At 29.9% G+C, this 12,751-nt stretch overlaps 1 protein-coding gene across 2 annotated transcripts; it reads right to left on the bottom strand.

Annotated features, from left to right (window-relative positions):
* Positions 1-1,673: 1,673 nt before the first annotated feature.
* Positions 1,674-12,729, bottom strand: LOC105831064 (probable cytochrome P450 6a14). 2 transcript variants are annotated; one of them, XM_012670918.3, is made up of 7 exons: positions 8,707-9,442; positions 7,792-7,967; positions 6,431-6,800; positions 4,469-4,803; positions 4,085-4,315; positions 3,288-3,539; positions 1,674-3,128 (listed from the first exon to the last, which is right to left on the bottom strand). In XM_012670918.3, the coding sequence occupies exons 1-7, from the start codon at positions 8,730-8,732 to the stop codon at positions 2,965-2,967; spliced, it is 1,554 nt and encodes a 517-aa protein (XP_012526372.1). In that variant the 5' UTR covers positions 8,733-9,442; the 3' UTR covers positions 1,674-2,964. The 2 variants fall into 2 exon arrangements, with proteins under 2 accessions (XP_012526372.1, XP_012526373.1); XM_012670919.3 differs by lacking the exon at positions 8,707-9,442 and adding an exon at positions 10,140-12,729 and having other exon boundaries at positions 1,675-3,128.
* Positions 12,730-12,751: the final 22 nt, after the last annotated feature.

Genomic DNA, 12,751 nt, shown 5'->3' with positions numbered 1-12,751 from the left:
TCGCTCACTCCTCGCTCACTTCTTGCTCACTCACTCACTCACTCCTGGCTCACTCCTGGCTCACTACCGGCTCACTCCCGGCTCACTCCTCGCTCACTCTTGGCTCACTCCCGGCTCACTCCTCGCTCACTCCCGGCTTACTCCCGGCTCACTCCTGGCTCACTCCTCGCTTACTCCCGGCTCACTCCCGGCTTACTCCCGGCTCACTCCTGGCTCACTCCTTGCTTACTCCCGGCTCACTCCTCGCTCATTCCTCACTCACTCACTCACTCACTCACTCACTTACTTACTCTTCACTCACTCCTCACTCACTCTTATTCACTCACTCACTCACTCCTTACTCACTTCTCACTCACTCCTTACTCACTCCTCACTCACTTACTTACTTACTCACTTACTCCTCACTCACTTCTCATTCACTCTCACTCACTCTTACTCACTCTCACTCACTCACTCCTCACTTACTCTCATTCAGTCACTCACTCACTCCTCACTCACTCCTCACTCACTCACTCACTCACTCACTTATTCACTCACTCACGCACGCACCCCATCCAAGTCGCTAACTCATGTGCACACTGCAAACGAAGTAAAGTTCACATGTGTTTGCAGGTTTTCAATACAATGTCTGGTAACGGAATTAACACTTACTCATTTTACAAGTACACCCATAAAAAAAGTAAAAAACATTGCTTTGCTGTAGTCACACACAAACACACACACACACACACACACACACATTTAAATTTTTGTCTACAAATTATGAATTTCCTACTTACCGACATTAAAAAAAATTTTTTTTATGTCGCCAAAAATTTTTGCATATGTTTTTTTTCATTAAATGAAATTTCCAAAATTTTAACTAAATGGAGATTAGTCCGTTTCGGAATCTAAATTATTTGTACATATTTTTATGTCCGAGTTTGTCAGGTATTAAAAAAATTATGATAAACATTTATAAAAATATTTAAAATAAATATTTATACCATTATTATCAAAGAATATAAAAAAATATTTCAAGTTTATATACCACTAGACACCACAGACGCGTGCTTCGCGCGCGCTACTTAACTTTTTATTTTTTACCTTTTATAAATAAATTACAACAATAAATGTATAGATAATATTTATACAAATTTGACAGCTGTCAAAATTCAATTGCAATGACAGCTACTCTTGCAACACGAAGTAAGCGCAGCAAGAGAACCAATTGGCATCGCGGAAAAGCGACAACAATGATCTTCGAGAAATGCGAGCAATCGACTTTACATGCCTTTTTTTAGATAGGATAGGATTTCATATTTTTTATGTACTTGTATATTTTATACTTTTTATACATTTTGCATTTTTATATTGAATTTAGATTATGATAATATATTATTTTATAATTTTATTATATTGTAATATTATTTATATTTTAAATATTTTAAATATATATTATATAAATATATCACATATCGAGTCGTTGCCTTACTAGAATTGAATTTCGGCGATCTCATGTTTTACACTTTATTATTTATATTATTTATGATTAAGTAAATACATGCAATTAAATGTTTACACAATTATTAAAAAATTCATACTTCTATATATTCAATTATATTACTCACAAAACTGTGTAAATATTACGTACGTAACATTATATGTAATGCATTAACAATTATAACGCAGACGAGAGGATGGAATGTAAAGCTTATCTAAAAACTCGACGCTCAAATCAGAAGGCGCAGGGGAAAGTGGAGGTGATGGCGGTTGGTTTTCTGGCTCCGGGGAACCAATGGCAGAGAACGTGGGAGGAGGGACTCGGGGTGTGTAGCGTAATTGCTGTGAGCTGACTCTCGCACGTGGCTCGAGCGCTCTCCGTATGTCTTGCCGGGTAATTCCTCGTAAGACGGTGCGGTCAGGACAATGAATCCTTGCTTTTAATTCAACCAACTTTATTCACCTTTACTTTAACTTTATCTTATCTTCACTTAATTTCACAATTTAAATATTAAACATGTGCCGCTGAATTGTTCGAGTTAATACCGCGTGCAGAAAAGGTGTTGCCTGCACCGGGAGAAAACGCATTCTAAAAACGGCGGAGAGTTACGCAATAGCTTAAGAGCAGAAGGGGTAATTTAATGTTAAGGCGCATGCTTAAAACGAAGGCCTGGAAAGGGTACGAGGCCCAGCAGAGCAAAACGTAGGTGAGGAGCGTACCTTGATCTAGTGAGCTATATTTAAAAATACTAAATACGCAGCAGGGTGAGTCCTTGGAAGTAGAAGCACGAGAGGTAGTAGAGCTGAGCTGTCGACGCTTCGGGAACACGACGGGTGGCTAGATTCCTCAAATATTCTTGATATGTCAGTTCTAAAAGATTCCGCGCCGCTCTGATCTGATTCCGTCGTTTTCATCTTACAAACCACCGACTACGGAGCTTGTTTGATGAGTTTAATCTTTTCTTAAGTTTTGACATTTCCCTTTTTTTCCTCTATTTTTACATTGAGTACCGATCTAAGGCATTGTTTGAGCATGATCCGGTGATAAGGATAGCTGTATATTTTTATTCTAAACTCAACATTGCCTTAGATTCCAAAGAAATTGAATCATATCTGACGGTCGCTCTTTGAAATTGTTTATAGATGGAGAATTAGAGCCCTTGTTTGATGGCTGTACCCTTTGATTTACGTATTTACTTTTCTTTGAAAATAAAGTTATAAGTTGTTATATCTCGCGAACTTGTGCGCGATGATAAAGCAATTCTTTACAAACATTTTTTATTATCAATAACCGTCAGAATACGATTTTCCTTACTCAACTATTTTCTTTGGAGGGTCAGGGATAGGAAAAAAAACGTTAAGTTCGCCGGACGTAACAATATATTAAATATATTTCTTTTTTCTTTTAAGCTACACTTTTGACATGTTTCATATTTTTTGAATAAATAAATAAAAATTTTAGTTTTCTACAAAAAGACACTTTTAACGTGGCTCAATGATAAGATGTACACTACTGTTTGCTACAAGAACCAGAGCTTTAGTATTAAAAGTAAGAGGAATTGGAGTCCGAGGATTTAGTTTAAATTTATATTTTGACAGAAGACTTACAAGTCCAACTTTTATTTGCAAATTGGCAAATCGTAAACCTGAAAATTAATAACAATAATAATTTAATAATTGTAAAACATTTAAATAAATAATTTTACAAAGATTTTTTTTATGAGAATTTAGAAAACATTTATTATACTTTTTGTATATAAAAACACGCAACATAAAAATTATAGAAAATTAGTTTACATCCTTACCAATGCAAATTCGTGGTCCCTCTCCGAACGGCAAATAAGCGTAAGGATGTCTTTCTGCTATTTTATCTGCATTGAATCTCTCAGGATCAAAGTTATCTGGGTCTGGATAAATTGATGGATCTCGATGTATTCCAAGAACTGGTATGGTTATTAACGTTTCTTTTGGTAAACTAATATTTGTGGTCGATAGGATTATTTCCTCGGTGCAGATGCGATTTAATACTGGAACAGGTGGATATTTCCTCAAAGTTTCTGCAGCATGTAGAAAGAGAAAACATCTTTACATAATTACAAGCAATTTATAACATTTAAATGCTCGTACATCTAAATAATGAGATAATAAAAATAATCTTTCTGTTTTGTTGAAAATTGAATCTCCGATTAAATAGAAAATGCGATTTTTAATATATTAGGTTGGGGAAAAAGAAATCTATTACTTTTTTATTTATTTCAAGGCTTTATTTAACATAGTTAGAATTGTTTGATTTGGATTAAATATGCACAGTTTTATTCTACAATTTGTTGCTATTTCAAAGGTAATTTCATGATGCCTCTTTCATAGAAGTCCTGGGGGTCAATTCTGTATTTCTAAAGAAGTAAAAATGTGAAAACTGAGCAATAGTGATTGGTATATATTGCTAATTCTAAAAGTATATACCAATCAGTGGAGACAATGCTCCTTTTCATATTTTTACTTTCTTCAGAAATACAGAATCGACCCCCTGGTCGAGATATATATCACTAGAGCCATTTAGCAAAAAAATAATGGATTTCTTTTTCCCCAATCTAATACGTGCCATTTAATACTTTGTGAAGATATGTCATTTCGTTCACAGCGTCGTAAGTTAGATCACCATGTTTTGCCAACGTTTTATCGATTTCCTTATGAACTTTATCTTGTATATCTTGATATTGAGCTAATTCATATAGGGCAAATGTCATCGTCATCGCGGATGTTTCGAAGCCACCTGCAAAGAAGACAAAACTTTGCGCAGTGGCTTCTGTCATGGTAAGTTTATTTATGGTTGCTGTAAATAAATAAAATAATAGTTTTGTTAATAATCTCATGTAAAAAGAAGATGTCTTCTTGTTTATAAATCTAATATACAGAATAAAATATTTTTATACGCAGAGTGGTAAAGCTATTAATATAAAAATGAGCATAAATTATATGTATTAACATGATTCGTTGATGATCTTGTCATCTTCAGGATCAACGTAGCCCTTCTCCATGAGTTGTATGAGCAGATCCACAAAGTCATGTCTGACAATATTATGAGCTTTCCTGTATTCCACATTTTCTCGAAACATTTTAGTGTAAAAATTCGTGACAGATTGTTCCGTAATTGGAATGGAAAAAAACTCCATAATTTGCGGCGCAAACATAGCTACAGCGGTCCAAAATGAATTTACTTCAAAAATTTTTTTTCCCTGGATTCGATACTCATTATTTGGTTCTTCAATACAATTAGATTTAATACCAAAAGCAGTTGACATAATTACGTCTGTTGTATATCTATTGACAAAATTAACAAATAATTATTAATAAATTTTAACAAAATTTATCGAAACATTTACATTAATATTAAAATACGCAAGAATTTCTTAGAAATCAAGATGAACATATCAGGGACATAGTAACAAATAAGAGTAAGAAGATTCAAAAGAATTTCAAATATCTAAAAGAATTGTCAAAACATTATACCTTTGCGTCTCATATTTTCAATGATAGTAAATTAAGAAATTATATACTAAAACTTATAGATTACAATAATTATTAGGCCTGAGCAACGCTCCTCGTTTTACGGAATGACAATACCAATTCCAATTCGTTGTCCAACAACGAATTGGAATTGGTATTGTCATTCCGTAAAACGTAAATAATTCATTTAAGGAACATAATGTCTGTGCGCGGGTCCGTAAGGCAGCAGGTGAGTTATTAAAGAGTATATTAAAGTATATGTAGTAATATGAAGATTAAAAAAAAAGATAATTTTTTTCCATTATTTCATAATCAAAAATCCGCATACGCGAATTCATAAATATAGAAGAAAAATTTTAAAGCGGTATTTTCGCAATATCGATAGATATCGCAACGGTGACTTAATAACTTAATTGATATTGAATATGGAAAGTATGGCATTGCAGACGTATCAGACTTGTGGCAATTGTTTGAAATACTGCCGTTGATGGACAGCGATTTAAAATTTTGATGCTGCAGTCAGAAAAAGTGTTATATATGATTATGTAGTATTTTATGTAGTATTTATGTAATATTTATGTAGTATTTTTATGTAGTAAATTATGTAATTATTAGTAATAAGAAAATACATTAAAAATATATATGAAAGACTGTGTGTAATATTTTATTTGCTATCAACGATTATAATGTCGTTCCTATTAGTTGCTATATTGTTCAAAAATAGACATCAGGAATAAAGCGCTTTTAACAACAATGTATTTAATTATTTAATTATTTTTGTGCTATATCTCTTATAGCCAATAAAAGTTTCAACTGAATACAGAAAGGTGCTCCCCACATATAACGAAATCCTCTAATGGATATCTATGAAGATTTAAAACTTCTAATGGATGCTCATTAGACATTTAATGGATAGAGATCTATCATAAATAAGAATATCTATCTGACTTTCATTATAGAGATAGACGTCCCATGGAGGTTTAATAGATAAAAGGTCTACTGGATTTTTATATGGGTCTGTATTTAGACTTTTGTAAACATTAATGAAAAACTTTTAAAAACATGATACATTGTAATTTTTACTTTTAATCTGCTTAATTAAATATTACGAACAACAAATTGTATTTTGTATATAAAAAAACTTGTCATTGATGGCAAGATATTGATCAAACATTATATTGCTGCTAAATAAATACAATTTTTTTCCATAATTATTACATAATTATGTTTTGTAGGGAATATAAACATAATTATATTTTGTAGGGAAAAATAACTTTAAAATTATATATACTTTATACAATTACTAATAGAAAGAATTTTTTTAAATAGAGCTTTAGATTTATTAATAACATATTTATTATTATATATTTTTTTAAATTAAGAGAGTTTTTACTAATTGTTTGAAAAATTTCGATTAAATAATGTTTTTTTAATAACTTACCTTGTTAAAGTATCTTTCATTTCGATGGAATCTCTCATTTCAGCTTTACTCTTTAAATGCTTTGCGAGTTCTTCGCCACACTCCTTCAAGATAAGAAACATCCGCTTAATTTTTCCTGAAGTAAATGTAGGTGTTAACTTAACACGCATATTTCGCCATCTTTTTCCAGGCATAAGAAACAAATGGCCAGTCAGTGGATCAATCTTTTCGTTACAATACATCCCACGATCATGAAAACACTTGAATTCCTTTGTTAACACAATTCGAATAAGATCGAAATCAGCAATTACCAAATTTGGTTTAAAAAATGTATACATTCCAAAAGCGCGATGATCCTTATATTTCATGTAGGCATCTTGGAAAAGTACGCCTGTTAAAAAAATTTTCTTATTATTTAATATTCTGCAATTTTTTATATTTAAAATAAAATTCCTATAAAAACATACACACACTCACACACACACTTACACACACAATAATATCAATTTTTATAAAAATATAAATAAAAGACTTTGCATAATTTTTATGAAAAGAAAACACTATTAGTCGATTTGTTTAAATTGATGATATGTTTGTAACAAATAATTATAAAACTAATTCTTAAAAAAATCAATTTTTGAAGTCATAAAAGTCAGCACCAATAGCTATTACACGAAAACTAAATTGCGTTTGATATTTTCGTTATTATACATATGTAGTGTACTTTTATAAAATATTTTATATTTCTGTCAAACACAAGGTATTACATTCTGTATCATCGATGCATGTAATGACCTATTTCGCAAATAACTATAATGCCCTACATATTCCTGATTTAAACTCAATTTTTTATGTGCTGCTGTTATGTGATATAATTTTAATTAGCTCTATTAACTTTCTCGCCTAACTTCATTTATAAGAAATGTTATCTAGATATTTATTTTTATTTTCTCCCAAACAAAACAGAAACAAAAATTAACATTTTTTATCAAAAATAAAAAACTACAATATCAAGCGGACTAATTTAAATATTCTTTTCTTAAATATTGTGCGGAGTTCTTTGTCACAGCTATAAAATATAAATAATAAATAAAATATTGTAATCCAAAATTGTAAACAATAATTAAAATGCGACAAACCATAAATGTATATTAATAATAATTTTGCATATATGTAATCCTAATTTATTACGTTATTATCAAATTTTATCTGTATTTTAAGTACTTATTTTTTTCAATTCAAAATATCAGTTCTACTCTAATATTTTAATTAAATATAAAATTTAAAATAAAAAATACAAAAGTTTGTCTATAAAAAGGTAAATGTTTATTTGCACTGCATATGTTAATATTATAATATTAACTATAGGTAAAGATACTCACCTACTTGCACTTTTTCAGTTACGAAATCTGTTACATTTCCAGTTGGTACAACAGGTTCGACATAAAAAACACCTCTCTTGCGCCAAAAATTAAATATCACATATTTATAATAAATATACACAATGCTCAAGATAACAATGAAAATTCCTGTTAATTCCACAAGTACCATCTCGAATCTGAAATGTAGTGAAAAATTTTTTAACTTAAAAATTATATTAAATATCAACATAAGCCGCAGTAAGTTGTCAGAGCTACTGCGGCTTATGTTGGTATTCAATGTTATTTTTAAGTTAAAAAATTTTTAGAGTATAAATATATAAATACTAAAAAAATTAATTTTTCAAATTTTTACAAATAACAGTAATTATATGTAATTAAATTAATTTTATAAATTTTCATTAGTTTTAATAGTTTTGATCCTGAATAAAGTTTAATAAAGTTTGAACGTAAAGGAAGGAACGTACAAGAAAGAATTCTGTAATAATAATAGCAATTTCTTTTTTCGCATTTCAATTATTTATACCAAGGTGACAGTCAAAGAAATTAGTCAAAAGAATTAATTAATTAACTTGTAATTAGTGTACAAGAAATTCCACAGAATTAATATCTAACTACTTGTATTAAAATGGCAATCAAAGGACCAAGTCAGTATAACAAAAATAAGTAGAGTCTTATCAGGAAATACTTCTCTATTTAAAAAAAGTTTATTGATGAGGTTTTGATAGTTAGTGCGAGAAGAAAATCGTAGTTGTTACAGAATTCTTCTTTTGCATCGCGTTCAATCTTTGTTATATATTATAAAGAAAATACAGATCCATGGTGGAAACACTTGCAAATTAATTTAATTAATCTGTTATTTGTAAACATTTGGTTTACAAATAATAAATTTCTTTAATATATGTTATATTTACACACTTTGACAACTGCGGAGGTATTGACATTTAAAATTTTATTTTTAAACTGATTTATTCTTAAAGCTACAACTTCGTATTTTTATTAATTTTTTACAACGTTAATGTAATAAGCAAAATTCGATAAAAGAATATTAATGTTTAAATTTCTTCTTTGTGTATGTCGTTTATATCATCACAGACAATTTGTACACATGATTTATGACTTAAAATTCACAATTGTATCAAGTTTTCAGACACTCATTGTTTACGAATAAACTGACTGTCTCGGAAATATTTTTTGCACAATCTAAGCATGCCACCGTAAAACTAACTGCATTTGCGAAAATTAGAAAATATTAGAAACGTTTGTAACCATGTGGCTCATACCAATGCTAATTAAATGCAAAATATGCTGAATATGCTAAGTTACATTTGGTTACATTTGCAGTGCGATATATAGAGAGATAAACATAGAGAAAAAACAAATTATAGTATATTTATTGCAAATTTTACATTGTTATGTAAGTATATTGTGATAAAAATAGCAAAACTTATTAAGTTACTTTTGTTCTCCTTATCTTATATCCTTCGTGAAATTTGAAGGCAATTATTGTAAATATGATAACTGTATAGCTTTATTCGTATTATTATCAAAAAATTGTGCATTTTACACTTAATTTAATTTTTTTTTGTAAAGTAGATTTTTTCATGAGCGGTTACAACGCATATGTCTCTCCCCGTCTCTCCCCGTCACTCCCCGTCTCTCCCCGTCTCTCCCGGTCTCTCCCGGTCTCTCCCGCCTCTCCCCGTCTATCCCCATCTCTCCCGGTCTCTCCCCGTCTCTCCCGGTCTCTCCCGGTCTCTCCTAGTCTCTACTGGTAGATATGGGAAAAACGCAATTGAATAAATTGCAAGTAGCACAGAATCGGACTATGCGAGTAATATTACAATGTAATAGATATACCAAAATAGAACATATGTTACAAGCGTTGTAATTTATGTCTATAAAACAGAGACTACACTATAATGTACGTATATTTATATTTAATATTTTACATAACTTGGCGCCAAATTACTTAAGGGATAGACTAGAAGTAATTAGTAATGAAAATGGAAGAAAAACAAGACAGAAAGGGACTATCGCAATAAAATTTGTTATAACTAAAAGTGCGCAAAAAAGCGTGTCTTACGAGGGCGTAAAATTATACTATACCTTGCCAGCAGAAATTAGAAGTTGTAAAAGAATTGATGTATTTAAACGAATGTTAAAGAAGCATGTATGTAAATCTATGTAAAACATAATAGCTGAGAAAGCTAAATAAACTTCACTCAATCAATCAATCAATCAATCTCTCTCTCTCTCTCTCTCTCTCTCTATCCTAAAGTCCTTTTCTCTTTTACACACATACATACATGTATGAAACATACATGTACATACATATATTAATTTATTACCTAATTTTCTTCCTTTTTTTCTTTATTTGTTCTTCTTTTTCGTTTTTTTTTTCTTCTTTTTTTGTTTCTTTTTTTCAAAAAAGATCTTCCTCTCTTCTATAACAACAATCTTAACTTTTTTAACAAACTGTCACGCGATTGTCAAAATTAAACTTCACAGCTGTCAAAATTCCATCGCGCTGACAGCTACTCTCGCAATACGAAGCGAGGCAAGCGAAAAAACTAATTAGCGTCGCGGAAAGGAGGCCTCAACGCATCGATACGAAATTCACTCAGTTGACACGCTTTTTTTAGAGGGATTCTCAGATAGCCTAACATGCTAAAACATAGAAGTGGTAAGCCTTGTCGGATTTATTCGTCACTTCTATATCATATCCAATATGACACGTGTTGCACATAAAAAATTGCAGCAGATTTTTTATTTAGTTATTAACAAAGCCTTCGTCTTTTTTTAGAGAGATACGTGCTGTAAATGCTTCTAAAAAATATAAGTACTTTACCAAAAAGATAAACTAAACGTAAACCGCATAAATTCTTTTATAATAACAATACATAAAAACAAATATAATTATTGTACTTTATTGCAATAATTTTCTTCAAATTTTGCAAACAAAATGAGGAGAATAAAAATAGCTTAATGAGTTTCGTTGATTTTTATTGCAAGCACCTAACAAAGTTGCAAAGTAACGCGCGTTACTTATAACGCCATTATCGCATTTTTTTTATAACGATCGTAACTTTTTTATTTGTAATAGTAACAATTTTTAAAGTAAAAACCTTGATAAATTTTATTGTTACTTTATAATATGTATACCCTATATGCATATAAATCACATTGTAATTATAATAACAAAACTACTATAGATTTTGGCTGATAATTGGATGCTTAAAAAAATATTAAAATTTTATAAAAAATAGCCAAAAAAATTACAAATAGTTATCCAGGTAAGACAAAGCCTGCAGAGACAGATTTTCAACAGAGCATGTTATCAATTCCTGACGGTAGAAACACAACTAATTATAGACAGAGTCTGTAATATTAGAAAATATTAATAAATTGTTGTCGAAAATATGACAAAGCTGACTAATAATGCTATACCAATAGACTAGTTGCAATAATAGAGCAAGATTTGCGACTTCTGCTTGATTTTGCTGCTAGATTGCAGATTCAAGTGCAGGCTTTATTAGCAACTAGTAAGCATATTGCTGAAATAACGTGTGCCAATTTGCTAGTAACTTTTAAGGAAGTCTATTACCAATCTGCTAACATATTACGTGTTACTGAATACTTTGCTTACTGAATTTTGCTTACTGAATTTTGCTTACTGAATACTTTCTAAGTAAAAACAGTAGTATAGTATTACTTTTTAAAATTGTTAACGATTAATAGTAACGCGTTACTTTTATAAATTGCTCAACTTTGCTTCTGTAACAAAATAATAATTTACATATAATTAAAATATATGTAATTTATGTATTATTATTATTGTTATTTATTTAAAATTGTTTTCTCTATTTTTGTGTATTATTGACAATTTACGTATTACACAGGTGTCAATTAATAGTTGCACTACATCTGAGCAGTAAAATCTGTAATCTGTTCTACCTACTCTCATGAGTACTCATTCTTCGACCATTTTTCACAAAGATACATGAAATTGAATTTTATTCTCATTAATTTCAAGTGTTCCCTTATTTTTTGCAAAATGTAGTTTCTTAATATGATGTCGTTTTTATATCATTAAAATCAAAAAGTTCTTGAAATTCAAAACTTGCATCTTTCAAAACTTTAACGTCTTTGAGTAGGAAATTGAGTGTCAGAAAGTGTTTTATTTTTCAATATTTATGTGTGTGTGTGTGTGTGTTTGTGTGTGTGTGTGATAATCTTATTAATATTTTCCTCAATATATTGTTTTGGAAGATGTTGTTTTAAATATTTTTTTCCAATTTAAAAATTAAACAAAATTGTAAAAAATAATTAGTTAAAATAATGGACATTTCAAAAATTTGTTGTATTTAATTTTCGATGTAACAATGTTTTCGAAGAACTACATATTTCTAAGTGAGTCAACACATGCGAGACGCATATCTAAAAGACATTAAGATATCTTTTTGACGTGTTTTAGACTCATATATACTGTCTGGAATAGAAAACCTTGGATGTTGGAAGGAGATAGCGAAAAAAACACGCAACAATAAATAAATGACAAAGTAAGTGAGGGAGAAAGAGAGAGAGAAAGAGAGAGAATAAACCGTAAAGTTTAATGCGCTACTTATTAAAAAAGAGAAATAAAAACAATAAAATAATAATAAGCAAATTAGGCTAGCAGATCTACTCACAGAAGTGACATCATATTAGTGGTAGAAATCAAGCAGATGTATAATAGTAATTTTGCAAAATAGTCGTATAAATTATTTATTATGAATAAAGTGATACACAAAATCTTTATTACAATTCTAAAAAATTTATATAAACGTAGTTCAAGGTAGTTTAATTAATATAAATGTAATGTTCAAGGTTTATTAACCTCTTTATAACTGATCTAGAAGATTAATAATATTAAACATTATAATAATCTAAAAGATTAGTTATATTAATTACATAAAATTAT

This window comes from Monomorium pharaonis, chromosome 5 (genome assembly GCF_013373865.1).
Source record: "Monomorium pharaonis isolate MP-MQ-018 chromosome 5, ASM1337386v2, whole genome shotgun sequence".
Lineage (NCBI taxonomy): Eukaryota > Metazoa > Arthropoda > Insecta > Hymenoptera > Formicidae > Monomorium > Monomorium pharaonis.
Note: the sequence above shows the minus strand (reverse complement) of the source record. Positions and strands in the feature narration are given on the sequence as shown.

Coding starts and splice junctions, on each gene's coding strand:
- LOC105831064 (XM_012670918.3), bottom strand. CDS start 8,732: ATGTCAATACCTCCGCAGTTGTCAAA. Junction 7,968..8,706: donor ATACCTCCGCAGTTGTCAAA/GTGTGTAAATAT, acceptor ACTACATTTCAG/ATTCGAGATGGTACTTGTGG. Junction 4,804..6,430: donor ATGAAAGATACTTTAACAAG/GTAAGTTATTAA, acceptor TTTTGTCAATAG/ATATACAACAGACGTAATTA.